This window comes from Hyla sarda, chromosome 3 (genome assembly GCF_029499605.1).
Source record: "Hyla sarda isolate aHylSar1 chromosome 3, aHylSar1.hap1, whole genome shotgun sequence".
Lineage (NCBI taxonomy): Eukaryota > Metazoa > Chordata > Amphibia > Anura > Hylidae > Hyla > Hyla sarda.
The window spans coordinates 241484305-241501463 of record NC_079191.1 but is presented as its reverse complement, the minus strand read 5'-3'; the positions used below and the strand labels follow the sequence as shown (position 1 = coordinate 241501463).

The 17159-nt window shown below is 42.4% G+C and overlaps 1 protein-coding gene across 2 annotated transcripts in view; it reads left to right on the top strand.

The window, feature by feature from the left end:
* The window catches only part of FYN (FYN proto-oncogene, Src family tyrosine kinase), a 186381-nt gene extending 177004 nt beyond the window's left edge, over positions 1-9377 (top strand). For both annotated transcript variants that reach the window (XM_056566341.1, XM_056566340.1), the window contains exons 13-14: positions 5702-5833; positions 7105-9377. In XM_056566341.1, coding sequence (XP_056422316.1) covers positions 5702-5833; positions 7105-7313 — 341 coding nt within the window. In that variant the 3' untranslated portion in view covers positions 7314-9377. The remainder of the gene's footprint in view (positions 1-5701; positions 5834-7104) is intronic.
* The last annotated feature ends 7782 nt before the right edge of the window (positions 9378-17159 follow it).

Sequence of the window (17159 nt, the reverse complement as noted above, 5' to 3'; positions counted from 1 at the left end):
ATTTTGTTGGATGCAGAGACCCCTGTGTCTGGACGTCCACTTACCGCAAGCCAAGTGCAGGTAATTCCCTTTTAAGAGCAGAATTGTGTCATCCTAGACACAATATTTCTGCAGTGCCAGTGGGTGAATTCATATGTGCAAAACGAAATTGCTCCCCTGCAGAGCTTTTTCGGGGGGGAATCGACTGTGGTGACTGAGCGCCTTATACACAGGGGATATTCTTCCCGCTTTATCAACAGAGCACTATCTAAGGTGCATCACAAGAACAGAAAAGACCTATTGGTCACGTTAAAAATAAAAAATCTGAAGAAAGTAAGATCACGTTTGTCACTACTTTTAGTGCTGAGTATGAAGAAATAGTTAAGATTGTTAGGAAGTACTTACCCAAACTTTCGCAAGATCCAATTTTGGATAAATTCACACGCAGCGGTTGTAAGTTTTCATCTCGCGGCGCTCCTACTTTAGGTAACATTTTGTCTCCTAGTGCTTTTGTCTCTGATAATACGGTAAAGTCTACTTGGCTCCACATTAGGGGTTTCCACAAATGCGGTTCCCCAAGATGTGTGGTCTGCAAGTATACGTATCAAACTCAAGTTGTCATGGATCAAAGCACTGGTAGAAGTTTTTCTATTCGTACTTTCATCAATTGTCAGTCCACATATGTTGTCTACAGTATTCGTTGTGACACCTGTCAGTTCTCTTACATAGGAAGTACAATTCGTCCATTGTGAACATATCGGGTGCCTCTCCATACTTTTCGTGATGTTCATGGTGGGGACATATCGTCTTTAACTTTTTATGGTATAGAAATGGTTCGAAGACCTACACGTGGAGGTGACCGTGTCAGACTTTTACATAACAGAGAAGTCTTTTGGATTTACAAGCATACTACACAACCGCATGGTTTGAATCTTAGGACTGATTTCATATTGCATTATTAACATGTGAACATCTCTGGTTTAAGAGGTTTTTTGTTTTGCTTGGCCATTCAGATTAGTTCTCAGACCATATTATACAGTGTTCTATGTCTCTGCATATATATTTTTCTTATAATTTTTCGACTCTATTCGATCATATGTAGCACCGTTTTACCATGATAATGTGTATTTTTATCCATTACCTTATATGTATGCGCTTAAGGTATTAATATGTCAGAGTATTATCAATGTTTTCATTGTATACTGGTTACTTCGAGGTTGGAGAGTAGGGGTTAATTTCTGGGATTGTATCCTTGGACTCCGCCCTTCCACCTTCGAATCCCTATATATGCCTGGCTATACCTGAGAGTTGGTGTGCATAGACGAAGGGTTATACCCGAAACGCGTCCACGCTGTCTTTCTGTTGCTGTTTTAATGGCTGTCCCGTGTATCCTGCTGTTTTTAACGGGATCAGAATAAAGAATTCATCATTTGCCACTGGCATGTCTGCATTTTGTCCAGATTTGTAAATTACTTCTATTTAAAAATCTTAATCTTTCCAGTACTTATCAGCTGCTGTATGTTCCAGAGGAAGTTCTTTTCTTTTTGAATTTCTTTTCTGTCTATCCACGGTGCTCTCTGCTGACACTTCTATCCATTTTAGGGACTGTCCAGAGTAGAAGCAAATCCCCATAGCAAACCTATCCTGCTCTGGACAGTTCCTGATACGGACAGATGTGTCAGCAGAGAGCACTGTGGTCAGACAGAAAAGAAATTAAAAAAGAAAAGAACTTCCTCTGTAGTATACAGCAGTTGATAAGTACTAGAAGGATTAAGATTTTTTAATAGAAGTAATTTACAAATCTGTTTAACCCCTTAAGGACCAAGCGTTTTTCTGTTTTTGCACTTTCGTTTTTTCCTCCTTACCTTTTAAAAATCATAACCTTTTCAATATTGCACTAAAAATCCATACGAGGGCTTATTTTTTGCACCACCAATTCTACTTTGTTATGTCGTCAGTCATTTTACCCAAAAATCTACGTCGAAACGGTAAAAAAAATCATTGTGCGACAAAATTTAAGAAAAAAATAAATTACACTTTATCTTTATTCTGTAGGTCCATATGATTAAAATTATACCCTACTTATATAGGTTTGATTTTGTTGTTCTTTTGGAAAAAATAATGACTGCATGCACAAAAATTAATACATTTAAAATTGTCCTCTTTTGACCCTTATATCTTTTTTATTTTTCTGTGTACAGGGTGGTATGAGGGCTAATTTTTTGCGCCATGATCTGAAGTTTTAATCAGTACCATTTTTGTTTTGATCAGACTTTTTGATCGCTTTTTATTCCTTTTTTAATGGTATAAAAAGTGACCAAAAATACGCTATTTTGGACTTTGGAATTTTTTTGTGTTTACGCCTGTGACCGTGTGGTTTAATATACGATATATTTTTATAGATCGGATATTTTCGCACGCGGCAATACCACATATGTTTATTTTTATTGTGTTTATATATTTATTATATGGAATTTGGGAAAAGGGGGGTGATTTAAACTTTTAATAAGGAAGGGCTTAATGTGTGTGTTTTAAAACTTTTTTTTATTTTTTTTATTTTTTTTTACACTTTTAGTCCCCTTAGGAGAATTTTAGGAGGAATCATTTGATTACTCATACAAATCAATGTGGTTTCATAAAAGCTCATTGATCTGTGTGCTCTGCACTCAATTGATAAAGCCTGGTCCTGCCAAGCTTTATCATTCAGAGCGCAGGAGCCGCCGTGAAAGGAGAGGTAGGCCCTCAGGCTACCTCCACAGTGGACTGTGAGACCCCCCCCCCCCCTCCCACGATTGTGCTGCGGGGGGCGATCCACCCCACTGAACCACCATGGATAGTCTACAGGCACCTTTAGACGCCGCTGTCAGCTTTGACAGCGGCAATCTAAAGGGTTAATAGCCGGCCACGGCGATTGCCGCATGTCGGCTATTAACACCAGCCCCCAGCTACAGGAATCAGCTGGGGGCCGGCCAGTATGACAAGTCGCGAGCCCAGGTCATACCCCTTTAACAGCCATTGGATGAGTATATACATCCATGGTCGTTAACAGGTTAACCTGTTAAGGACCCAGGGCATACCTGTATGCCCTGAGTCCGCTCCCTTTCTATAACGCAGGGTCACGCTGTGACCCCGCTTCATTGCGGGTTGGGCTCAGCCTCTAACAACAGCCAGGACTCATTGCTAAAAGCGTGCATCACCGATCATGGTGCCGCGCGCTATTAACCCTTTAGAAGTGTAGTTTAAAGTTGATCGCCACATCTTAAGTTGAGAAAAAGCACTCCCCGCTGCTCAGTTGGAGATGATCGGGACCATCGCAGTGAAACTGCGATGTCCCGATCAGCTAGGACGCATCAGGAGGGTTCCCTACCTGCCTCCTTGCCGTCAACGCACTGAATGACTGCTCCGTGCCTGAGATCCAGGCAGGAGCAGGCAAGTGGCAGAATCACTGATCAATGTTATCCTATGGGATAACAATGATCAGTGTAAAAGATCAGTGTGTGTGTAGTGTTATAGCCCCCTATAGGGGCTATAACACTGCATTAAAAAAGTTGAAAAAAATGATAATTTAACCCGTCCCCTAATAAAAATCACCCCCTGTTCCCATTTTTTTTTAAAACAGCGTAAATAAAAATAAACATATGTGGTATTGCCACGTGCAGAAATGTCCGAACTATAAAAATATATAGTTAATTAAACCGCATGGTCAATGGCGTAAAAGCAAAAAAATTCCAAAATAGCGTATTTTTGGTCACTTTTTATATCATAAAAGCAATCAAAAAGTCCGATCAAAACGAAAATGGTACCGATAAAAACTTCAGATCACAGCACAATAAAATTAGCCCTCATACCGCCCCATATGCAGAAAAATAAAAAAGTTATAGGGGTCAGAAAATTCAAAACTTATAAATTCTCCTGCATGTAGTTATGATTTTTTTCAGAAGTACGACAATATCCAACCTATATAAGTAGGGTATCATTTTAATCGTATGGACCTACCTAATAAAGAGAAGGTGTCATTTTTACCGAAAAATGTACTGTGTAGAAACGGAAGCACCCAAAAATTACAAAATGGTGTTTTTTCTTCCATTTTGTCGCACAATAATTTTTTTTTCCGTTTCGCCGTAGATTTTTGGGTAAAATGACTGATGTCCTTACAAAGTAGAATTGGTGGAGCAAAAAATAAGCCATCATATGGTCTTCAGGTGCAAAATTGAAAGGGTTATGATTTTTAAAACGTAAGGAGGAAAAAACGAAAGTGCAAAACCTGAAAAACGCTCAGTCCTTAAAGGAAAACTGTCACATGTTCACTCCCGCACTAACCACAGGTACTGACGGATAGTGCAAGGGACGCTGATTCATTTGATCCCTACCTTGCCCAGATCCGTCCGGCCGTTCGCCCGCAATCTTAATTTTCTATATATGCAAATGTGGCTGTAACTGGCAGGGTTTTCAGGAGCCTAGTGGCACAGTGACGTCAGCGCCGCCCGTGCACAGCGCCGCCCACTTATGAATATTCATCCCTCCGGCTCTCCCTCTCCCCGCCGCTCCTAACTGTCTTCACTGCTGATGTGATGTGTTGGGTTTGTGCCAGATATAGCATTTTCTTTGATGGTCGAAAAGTTCAATTTTAGATTCATGAGACCAGAGCACCTTCCTCCATACATTTTGGGAGTCTCCCACATGCCTTTTCGCAAACTCAAAATGTGCCTTTTTGTTTTTAGCTGAAAGTAAAGGCTTTCTTCTGGCCACTGTGCCATAAAGCTCAACTCTATGGAGCGTACGGCTTATTGTCGTCCTATGTACAGATATTCCAGTCTCTGCTGTGGAACTCTGCAGCTCCTCGAGGGTTACCTTAGATCTCTGTCCTGCCTCTCTGTTTAATGCCCTCCTTGCCCGTCTGTGAGTTTTGGTGGGCGGCCGTCTCTTGGAAGGTTTGCTGTTGTGCCATGTTCTTTCCATTTGGTTATGATAGATTTGATGGTGCTCCTGGGGATCATCAAAGATTTGGATATTTTTTATAACCTAACCCTGACTTGTACTTCTCAACAACATTGGGGGAGATTTATCAAAACCTGTGCAAAGGAAAAGTTGCCCAAAGCAACCAATCAGATTGCTTCTTTCCTTTTTGACAAGGCCTCTGCAAAAGGAAAGAAGAGATCTGATTGGTTGCTATGGGCAACTGGGCAACTTTTCCTTTGCACAGGTTTTAATAAATCTCCCCCATTGTCCCTTCCTTGTTTGGAGAGTTCCTTGGTCTTCATGGCAGTGTTTGGTTACTGGTGCCTCTTGCGTAGGTGTTGCAGCCTCTGGGGCCTTTCAAAAAAGGTGTGTATATGTAATGACAGATCATGTGACACTTAGTCTCCACACAGGTGGACATCATGTTACCAATTATGTGACTTCTGAAGGTAATTGGTTGCACCAGAGCTTTTTATGGGCTTCCTAACAAAGAGGGAGAATACATACGCACATGCCAATTTTCTGTTTTCTATTTTTAAACATTAGTTTTATTTATACATTTTTCTCATTTTCACCAACTTAGACTATTGTGTTCTGATCCATCACATAAAATTCAGATTAACATAACATTGAACTTAAGGCTGTAATGTACCAAAATACGGAAAAAAAAGTCCAGGAGGTGAATACTTTTGCAAGGCACTGTATGTATATGTATACACACATATATATTATTATATAAGAATGTGATCTTTTTTTCCCACAGGTGCAAAATTCCCCATAAAATGGACAGCCCCTGAAGCAGCATTGTACGGAAGGTTCACAATCAAGTCAGACGTGTGGTCATTTGGTATTTTACTGACAGAACTTGTAACAAAAGGAAGAGTTCCCTATCCTGGTAAGTATGCAAATATTTATTCACTAAACGTATAGGTGATCCTATGTTCTAACTGTTCTAACTTATTTTGTATATGCTTGTATTTATAGCACTAGTAAACATGTATTACACACCTACTATAAACATATATCTATCTGTCCTCTGGTTAAAATGAAAAAGAAAGTAATATAAAGGCAGACTAGATGGTCTTTTTCTGCCCACAATCCTCTGTGTTTCTAGGTTTCTACTATAGCACAAGTAAACATTTGTCATTGCATTTATAAGTGCAGGATGATTCAAGTTGATGGAACAAAAGTAAAAGACTGTTGTTAGAGCAGTGTTTCCCAACCAGGGTGGCACCAGCAATTTTACAACAGCTAATTGGGAAGCACTAAGTAAGGCTACGTTCACTCAGTGGAATGTCCACACAGAAAATTCTCATAGACAGCAAAGCATTTCCGAATGAAATCCACAAAAGCATTGAACAGGTGACTGAAAATTTAAAGCAAAACTGGCATAGTTACCCTTAAACGAAATCTGTCATTAGTGTCACCTGCAGGTGACACTGATGACAACGATACTTACCTGGTTCCATTCAGTGCTATGGTTCTCCTGCTATCTTCCTCTGTTGTTTTCATTCCGGGATGACTTGGAGCATGGACGGAGCTTTCTGACATCACCGCTGCTATTTGCTAGCAGCGGGACCCAGCGGAGAAGCTGCAGCAATTATGTCAGGAAGCTCCACCCATTCTCCAAGATTGCAGGAGAACTAGAGCACAGAATTGGACCAGGTAAGTATGTTTGTCATCAGTGTCCTCTACCTGTCTGTACCATTCGGTTAGTGCAAGTGACACTGATGAAAGATTTCCTTTAAAGGACATCTGTAGCGCAAAATAATTTATTATTATTATTTTTATAATTTATTATTTCTGTGGGGCTACATTCTTTCTGTGTGGCTAACACTCACCGTCCCAACCACAGGATCTGAACAACAACCTAAGACTATGCATCACTAAAAAAAAGTGAAGACCATTTACGAGGATATGCTGGCATATGTCTGAACAGAACTGGACTACCACCTAGACATCTGCTGTGTCCCCAATGGAAATCACTTTGAACATTTGTAGTGTATACTGTAGATCAAACTTGGGAAGATGGTGTGTTTTTTCATGTTAATACATACTAAGGCTAATATTTGGCATCATCCTTTTTCAATCACCCAGTATATAGATACAAATATCTAGTCACTGAATATTTTATTTTATTACCAACCTAATTTTTTTTATCTCTAGGTATGAATAACCGAGAAGTCTTGGAACAAGTGGAGCGTGGCTACAGGATGCCATGTCCACAAGACTGTCCCAATTCTCTGCATGAGCTTATGCTGAACTGCTGGAAAAAAGATCCAGAGGAGCGCCCAACTTTTGAATATCTACAGGGTTTCCTGGAAGACTACTTTACTGCCACTGAGCCCCAGTACCAACCCGGAGACAACCTGTAAATTTCTGCCTGCACCAAGCCATTGCCAGGTCAAAATCCTAGAATTTGCTTCCAGTTTAATGACTGCCTTTAACAAGGAGCTCTTTCTTCCAGAGTGGGTCGCACGTAGGCGTGAAGCTCAGAACTTAAAGAAAACTTTTTTCCATGGCCACTTATAATAATCTGAATGTTCTCTTTTGAAAACAGTAAAACAACGGGGGAAAGGAAAAAATATATAAAACTTCTCAAGCAAAGACTTTGATGATGCATTGTATTGATGTTATGTAAACTGCAAAACCTCGTTCATTGTAAATATTAACTCTGTGCCAATTCCCAATGTTAGAGATTTTTTTTAAAAGCAGAATCCATGCATTTTTAACCCGTTTCCATTTGAGTCTACACAAGTATTACTATACAAAGTGCCCTCATAAACTTCTTTAATGTTTTTATTTAATATGTAGATTAAATTGTTTTGCTTTTTGTACATGTACCTATAAATAATGCAAGCTGTACATACGTACCACCATGCAGTACATCTTGTACATACATACATGCATCCATACACACTGACAAAAAAAAGTGTGGGGGGGAAGGGTCCAGTTTAGACCAGAAACATTAACGCCAATCTAGAAGAAATATTTCACAGGTTTCTGAACAAAGACTGACGTGATCCCAGAATGGCGCAGTTTTAGCATTCACTTGTATTTCACGACTGACAATGATCTAAGTTATGTTATGAGCTGAATAAGCCGATACCTTGTTGACATGCTGTAAAGTTTCTTAATAGATGACAGTGGTTCATGGTGACACAGCAGCGGCACAAAGATGCCAGCTAAATGACTAATGCGCGTATTGTCTATATTCTACATTCATCAGAATGGTATGAATGTGGCTTATTAAAAATCCATGTCACAATAGCTACCTACTAAGTTTTATTTTTTTCATTTTTGATAAACATTTAGGGCCAGATTTATCAAAGAATGTCTACGGTAGAGCTATTTTCCCATGTTTATTTGGGTGGTGGGTTTGACTAGCGTGCATCTTATTTATCAAGAAGGTGCAGCAGGATGATGAATTTTGCGCAGCTCTGCTGTGGTGGGAAAAGCTCTACCACATACACTTTTTCCAGACACTTGTGAGGGAGGGAAGTAGACACTTTCTCGGGTCCTGAATTTGGCAGGTTAGGTGTTTTTACTTACTTTCACAGAGCTGCCGGACATTTTTACTTGCATTTTAGACGCTACAATCAAATTTGATTGCGGCGATGTCCGGCTTAGAGATGGGTCCTGGTGGCAGATAGCCGCCAGGACCACCCAGCTATGACCTCAGCTCCTGAGCACGTGTCATAGAAGGGGAGTGGGACGCTGTCGTCCACAAGAGGTTAAAGGTTCAATTGTGGAAGGTAGAAGTGATTCTCACGCCTACTGGTAGGGGGTGTAGCTTTGAGCCTAAAAAAGTACCTCTGCGCACAAAATAGCGACTTTTGACAAAAGTCACAAATAATAAATACGTGATCACAGCATGGTCAAAAAGAAAAAGTTCTACGGGTAGGCAAAAAGAGTGAAATTGTCTATATAAAAGACGCATAAAAGTCACTAAATATGCTGCTTGCGCCTGAACTGCGCCAAAACATAGACGAAAAAAATGCTCTAAAAGCAATGATAAATCTCCCCCTTAATCTCTCTCTATTTTTCACTTGCAATACACAGCCATGTAACCTTTGCCAACCTTAGACCACCCAGGAGTATGTGAGCAGATTGTTCATCTTTTTCTATGTATTATTTACCAATGTAAAATGGGTCTTTTCAATGCTGATAACAAAACTTATTTCTACTTGTCTTGAGACGTTCTCCAATGGAATTACTATGCACTATACATTTCATGGGGAATGCACAAAAACTGTATTTCTTTGTATCATTCTTACATTAATTCTGTTTGATGAGCAATTGTCCTTTCCATTTGGTTTTTACATCATGTTATCAATATAAAGTCTTAACTAATTTCCTATTATCATTTCTTTACATTTTTTCATGAAAAACTGTTTAACTTTATTAATTTAGTAATTAAATATGAACATTTTACATCATTATTTTGTTATTATTCCTCTCCCCAGAATTAAAAAAAATCTTGGAGAATGTGACATCATACTTACGGTAGATAAAATCAGTATCTTAATATCAGGTAGGGAAATAAAACAGATCTTACATTTTGGCTTGTTTCTTCTTATGCTTATGGAATTATCGCATTATTTTTTTTAGTCTTAAAGGAGCACTGATGCATGAAAGTGCGCAAGAAAGTAAAAAGTATTCCCAGCTTTTCTTCCCTTAAAGCATTACTGTCATTCAAATTAAAGGAGTATTCCAGGCAAAAACTTTTTTTTATATATCAACTGGCTCCGGAAAGTTAAACAGATTTGTAAATTCTATAAAAAAATCTTAAAGGAGTACTCCGGTGCACACTTTTCATGTTATCCTGTCCGGGCTGCAAAATAAAAGAAAACACACTTTATCTTACCTGCCAACGAGCCCCCGGAGCTCCGGTACAGGTGTTCGGTCCCCGGGCTGTATTCTTCTTACTTCCGGTTAGCCCGGCACGTCACACGGAGCTTGCCGAGGCGGGACATCGCTGCGGCCAGTGATAGGCTGAAGCTCCGTGTGACGTGCCGGGCTAACACGAAGTAAGAAGAATACAGCCCGGGGACCGAACACCTGTACCGGAGCTCCGGGGGCTCGTTGGCAGGTAAGATAAAGTGTGTTTTCTTTTATTTTGCAGCCCGGACGGGATAACATGAAAAAAGTGTGCACCGGAGTACTCCTTTAATCCTTCCAATAGTTATTAGCTTCTGAAGTTTTCTGTTTAACTGCTCAATGATGATGTCACGTCCCGGGAGCTGTGCATGATGGCAAAATATCCCCATAGGAGCTGGACAGCTCCCGGGACATGAGTCATCAGAAAGCAGTTAGACAGAAAACAGCAACTCAACTTCAGAAGCTAATATCTATTGGAAGGATTATGATTTTTTAATAGAAGTAATTTACAAATCTGTTTAACTTTCCGGAGCCAGTTGATATATAAAAAAAAGTTTTTACCTGGAATACCCCTTTAACTTTTGACTTGTCCCAAAGACATGTCTCAGTGCTGAGACTCCCTCCGATTGTTCATTCTAGCTGGATTTCAGTGGAAAGCGCTCCGGGTCTGATGACTGCCGATCACGGGGCCGGAGTATTGTGAGGTCACGGCTCCGCCCCCATGTGTCGTCACACTCCACCCCCTCAATGCAAGCCTATGGGAGGGGGCGTGACACCCGTGATCAGGCATCTTATCCCCAGCGGAGGGACCCCCGCGATCAGGCATCTTATCCCCTATCCTTTGGATAGGGGATAAGATGTCTTAGCGCCGGAGTACCCCTTTAAGGACCAAGCCTATTTTGGCCTTAACCCCTTAACGACGTAAATGTACGTAAATGTAAATGTACGTCCTGGTGAGGTGGTACTTAACGCACCAGGACATACATTTACGTCCTAAGCATAACCGCGAGCATCTGAGCGATGCCCGGATCATGCGCGGCAGGTCCCGGCTGCTGATCGCAGCCAGGGACCCACCCGTAATGGCGTACATCTGCGATCCTGCGGATGTCCGCCATTAACCCCTCAGATGCCGTGATCAATACAGATCACGGCATCTGCAGCGCCGCGGTCACTAAAATGGATGATCGGATCGCCCGCGGCGATCTGATCATCCAGCACGGCAGACGGAGGTCCCCTCACCTGGCTCCGCTGCCTTCCCGGCGTCTTCTGCTCTGATCAACTTCCCGCAGACCAGAGCAGAAGATGACCGATAATGCTGATCAGTGCTGTGTCCTATACATAGCACTGAACAGTATTAGCAATTGAGTGATTGCTATAAATAGTCCCCTATGGGGACTATTAAAGTGTAAAAATAAAAGTAAAAAATTAAAGTAAAAAAAATTTGAAAACCCCCCTCCCCCAATAAAAACGTAAATTGTTCCATTTTCCCTATTTCACTCCCAAAAAGTGTTAAAAAATATTTTATATACATATTTGGTATCGCCGCATGCGTAAATATCTGAACTATTAAAATAAAATGTTAATGATATCGTACGGTGAACGGAGTGAACGTAAAAAAAAGTCCAAAATAGATGCTTTTTTATGACATTTTATTCCCCAAAAAATTTATAAAAAATTGATTAAAAGTTCTATATAAGCAAATATGGTATCAATAAAAAGTACAGATCACGGCGCAAAAAATCCCCATATTTTGAAGACCTATAACTTTTTCATTTTTCCGTATAAGCGGCGGTATGCCGCTTATACGGAAAAAATAAAAAAGTTATAGGTCTTCAAAATATGGGGATTTTAAACGTACTAATTTGGTTAAAAAGTTTGCGATTTTATTTAAGCGCAACAGTAATAGAAAAGTATGTTACCATGGGTATCATTTTAATCGTATTGACCCAAAGAATAAAGAACACATGTCATTTTTACCGTAAATTGTACGGAGTGAAAACAAAACCTTCCAAAATTACGAAAATTGCGGTTATCTTTTTAATTTCACCTCACAAATAGTATTCTTTTGGTTGCACCATACATTTAATGGTAAAGTGAGTTATGGCATTACAACGGACAACTGGTCACGCAAAAAACAAGCCCTAATACTAGTCTGTGGATGAAAATATAAAAGAGATTTTTTGAAGGCGCGGAGGAAAAAACGAAAACGTAAAAATGTAATTGTCTGCGTCCTTAAAGGAGTAGTCCCGTAGTATCTCCTGTACGGGGCCCGGCAGCCCGCTGGAAGGGGGCGTGTCGACCTCCACACGAAGCGGCGGCAGACACGCCCCCTCAATACAATTCTATGGCAGAGCCAGAGCGCTGCCTTCAGCAATCTCCGGCTCTGCCATAGCGATGTATTGAGGGGGCGTGTCGGCCGCCGCTTCGTGCGGGGGTCGACACCCGCTGTCTGGCCGGAGAGCATGGCCCCCGTACAGAGAGATCGCAGGGGGCCCCAGCGGTCGGACCCCCCGCAATCTCAAACTTATCCCCTATCCTTAGGATAGGGGATAAGTTTTTCACCACTGGACTACCCCTTTAAGGCCCAAATGGGCCAGACCCATTTTATTTTTTCTTCCTCGCTTCTTCCCCGTTTTTTCTTCCTCGCATTCTAAAAATCATAACTCTTATATTTCCATCCACAGACCCATATGAGGGCTTGTTTTTTGCGTCACCAATTTAACTTTGTAATGATATCACTCATTTTACCATTAAATGTACGGTGCAACCAAAAAAATATTATTTTTGTGGGGAAATTGAAAAGAAAACCGCAATTTAGCAAATTTTGGAAGTTTTTATTTTCCTGCTGTACACTTTAGAGTAAAAATGACATGTTTTCTTTATTCTGTGGGTCAATACGATTAAAAAGATACTCATGTTATATGCTTTTTTTATAATTGTACTGCTTAAAATAAATCTCAAACTACGGTATTTTAACAAAATTAATATGTTTGAAATTGCCCTATTCTGACCACATATAACTTTATAATTTTTCTGTATACGGGGCGGTATGAGGGCTCATTTTTTGCGCCGTGATCTGTAGTTTTTATCAGTATCACTTTTGCTTATATACGCCTTTCACCATACGGGCTAATTAACATTATATTTTGATAGTTCAGACATTTGCGCATGTGGCAATACCAAAAATATTTATTAATTATTATTTTTTTAATGCTTTTTGGGGGGGGTGAAATGGGAAAAATGGACGATTTACATTTTTATTGGGGGAGGGGATTTTTAAAATTTTTTACTTATTTTCTTTTTAAAATTTTTTTTACTTTTTTTTTACACTGTATATGTTATTGGCGATCTTCTGCTCTGGTCTGCTCGATCTCAGACCAGAAGACTCTTGGAGATGGGAGGCAGGTGCTGGAATATCGGAATCCCGCGGCAGCGCTGCAGGCAATCCGATCTTCCATTTTAAGTGCCACACTGCCGCAGATGCCGTGATCTGTATTGATCACGGCATCTGAGGGGTTAATGGCGGACACCAGCGTGTGACAGCAGCCGGGACCTGCCGTGCATGATGCGAGCACCGGTCCGATACTCACGGTCATGAACATGACATAAATGTACATCATGGTGCGCTAAGTACCACCGCACCATGACGTATATATATATGGCCAATGTCGTTAAGGAATTAAAAGTATTCCGGGATATATTTTTTTGCTTATATAGTGCAGCATAGACTATTGTTAGAGATATCATTGACCCATAATCACAATTGAGGTGTTTTATGAAGATTTGACAACTTTAGGCTTTGTTCACAGGTTGAAATTTTGCAGCATATTTTTACAGCATTTTACAGTAGCTGTTTTTGCAGCTATTTTCCTTGTTTTTAGCCGAACGGACCCAGAACGGCACAGAGCTGCTAACACTATAGTTATCTGTCCGGTGACAAAACAGTGGGTACAGGAGGCAGGCTGGCTAACAGGGAACAAGGCCTAATACCAAAAAGGGCTATTCTCTTTGCTACCTAGTAATATATGCATATGGCTAGGGATGAGCAAATCGAATCTGACGAATCCGAATTTGTTACGAATTTCAGGAAAAATTTGCTTTGCAACTAATCCAAATATCGCCGGTATTCGATCGCACAAATCGCTTCATTAAACTTAATTTAGTCCAGGCTCCAGGGCATCTAAAATGGTGGATCCACATGTGAGGACATGGGGCAAGGAATTCTGGGAAGGTGGCAAGGCGGGATTGACCCTGAATCACATGCAGCATGCAGCCTATCAGCAGCCAGCCACCCGTGATGTCACAGCCCTATATAATCGGCAGCCATCTTGCGGCCAGGCACATCAGTGTTTTATTTCAGAGAGAGCGTTTCACTGCAGGGAGAAATAGAGCATTGTGTGGGTTGCACAGAAAAACAGCAGCAGCGATTCACCACAACCCTAAATCACTGCATAAAAGCACTGACAGAATGAGAAAGTACACTTTTGGGTGTAATACACAGCGACTCCACTGCTGCAGTGGGGTGTACAGCAACTCTTAAACGCTAAAGCTTATAGGGGCCAATTAGGCTGAGCACTAAAAGCCATTGTCACCTGCTATTAGGGCATAATAATACTATACTGGGCTCTACTACACAGCGATTCTGTACTGCTGCAGTTGGGTGTACAACAACTGTAAACCTAACAAGGGCCAGTTATGGCGAGTACGAAAAGCCATAGTCACCTGATTACAGTGGCTAATACAGGTTGTGAAGCGGAGCTTATTGTCCTCTCATAAGTGTAACCTAGTAGGTTGTGTACATATTTTTTTTTCTAGTTACTGTTACTATTTTTCCTTAGTTACTGTGAAAGGCCAGCCAAAGCTACACCTTTGTTTCTGTAGCCTTATACAGTTTTAAGCTAAGCATATTGTCCAGCTCTCATAAGTGTAAAGTGTAGGAACACCTACGTGGTGTATGTTTTTTTTTCCTGAAAGACTAATTTGGGCCTAGTTACTGTGAAAGTCCAGCCAAAGCTACACCCTTGTTTCTGTAGCCATATAAAGTTTTAAGCTAAGCATATTGTCCAGCATTCATAAGTGTAAAGTGTAGGAACACCTACGTGGTGTACATTTTTTTTTCCGGAAAAACTAATCTGGGCCTAGTTACTGTGAAAGTCCAGCTAAAGCTACACCCTTGTTTCTGTAGCCTTATACAGTTTTTAGTGGAGCGCATAGTCCTCCTCTCATAAGTTTAAACTGTACATACACCTACGTGATGTAGTTTTTTTTCCTGAAAAACTAATTTGAGCCTAGTTACTGTGAAAGGCCAGCCAAAGCTACACCTTGTTTCTGTAGCCTTATACAGTTTTAAACTGAGTGTATTGTCCAGCTCTCATAAGTGTAAACTGGAGGTACACCTACGTGGTGTACAATTTTTTTCCTGAAAAACTAATTTTGCTCTAGTTACTGTGAAAGACCAGGCAAAGTTACACACTTGTTTCTGTAGTCTAATACAGTGTTAAGCGTAGTGGAGCGCATTGTCCTCCTCTCATAAGTGTAACATATACGCTGTTACGCCGAGCGCTCCGGGTCCCCGTTCCTCCCCGGAGCGCTCGCCTCATCCTCGTTGCTGCAGCGCCCCGGTCAGATCCACTGACCGGGTGCGCTGCGGTCCCGCCTCCAGCCGGGATGCGATTCGCGATGCGGGTGGCGCCCGCTCGCGATGCGCACCCCGGTCCCCGTACCTGACTCGCTCTCCGTCGGTCCTGTCCCGGCGCGCGCGGCCCCGCTCCCTAGGGCGCGCGCGCGCCGGGTCTCTGCGATTTAAAGGGCCAGTGCACCTATGATGGTGCCTGGCCCAATCTTCCAATTAGCTTAATTAGTTTCCACCTGTGCACTTCCCTATATCACCTCACTTCCCCTGCACTCCCTTGCCGGATCTTGTTGCACTTGTGCCTAGTGAAAGCGTTCCCTTGTTTGTTCCTAGCCCGTGTTCCTGACCTCCTGCCGTTGCCCCTGACTACGATCCTTGCCGCCTGCCCCCGACCTTCTGCTACGTCCGACCTTGCTTCTGCCTACTCCCTTGTACCTCGCCTATCTTCAGCAGTCAGAGAGGTGAGCCGTTGCTAGTGGATACGACCTGGTCACTACCGCCGCAGCAAGACCATCCCGCTTTGCGGCGGGCTCTGGTGAAAACCTGTAGTGGCTTAGAACCGGTCCACTAGCGCGGTCCTCGCCATCCCTCTCTGGCACAGAGGATCCACTACCTGCCAGCCGGCATCGTGACAGTAGATCCGGCCATGGATCCCGCTGAAGTTCCTCTGCCAGTTGTCACCGACCTCCCTACACTGGTCGCCCAGCAAGCCCTAAAGATCGCCCAACGAAATCAACAGCTGGCATACTTGACCTCCGTGACACTGCATCTTCAGTCACAGATACAGCAAATTCAGTCACAGCTACAGCTGCAACAACCATCTCCTCCGCCGGCTCCTGCAACTCCTCCGCAGCAACCGGCCGCTCCTAACCCCTGCTTGTCCCTGCCGGACAAATTTGATGGGGTCCGCAATGATCCTGCCACAGCCACAGTCCAGTCCTACTTCGCTGAGGTCCGTGGTGTCTTCGAGGAGCCTGCCCGAGCCTCTTCTGCCAAGACTGCCCTGCTGAACCTGGTCCAGGGTGTTTCTTCCGTTGGCGAGTACGCCATTCAGTTCCGTGCTCTTGCTTCCGAGTTGTCCTGGAATAGTGAGATTCTCTGCGCGACCTTTAAAAAAGGCCTATCCAGCAACATTAAAGATGTTCTGGCCGCACGAGAAACTCCTGCTAACCTGCATGAACTCATTCATCTTGCCACTCGCATTGACATGCGTTCTTCCGGATGGCGTCTGGAGCTCCGCCTGGATATGGACTTTGTTCGCACGAGGCGTTTTTTCTCCCCGGCTCCTCTCTCCTCTGGTCCTCTGCAATCCGTTCCTGTGCTTCCCGCCGCGGAGGCTATGCAAGTTGACCGGTCTCGCTTGACACCTCAAGAGAGGACACGACGCCGCATGGAGAATCTTTGCCTGTACTATGCCGGTACCGAACACTTCCTGAAGGATTGTCCTATCCGTCCTCCCCGCCTGGAAAGACGTACGCTGACTCCGCACAAGGGTGACACAGTTCTTGATGTCAACTCTGCTTCTCCACGCCTTACTGTGCCTGTGCGGATATCTGCCTCTACCTTCTCCTTCTCTACTATGGTCTTCTTGGATTCCGGATCTGCAGGAAAATTTTTTTTGGCCTCTCTTATCAACAGGTTCTACGTCCCTGTGACCAGTCTCGCCAGACCCCTCTACATCTATTGTATTAACAATGAAAGATTGGAC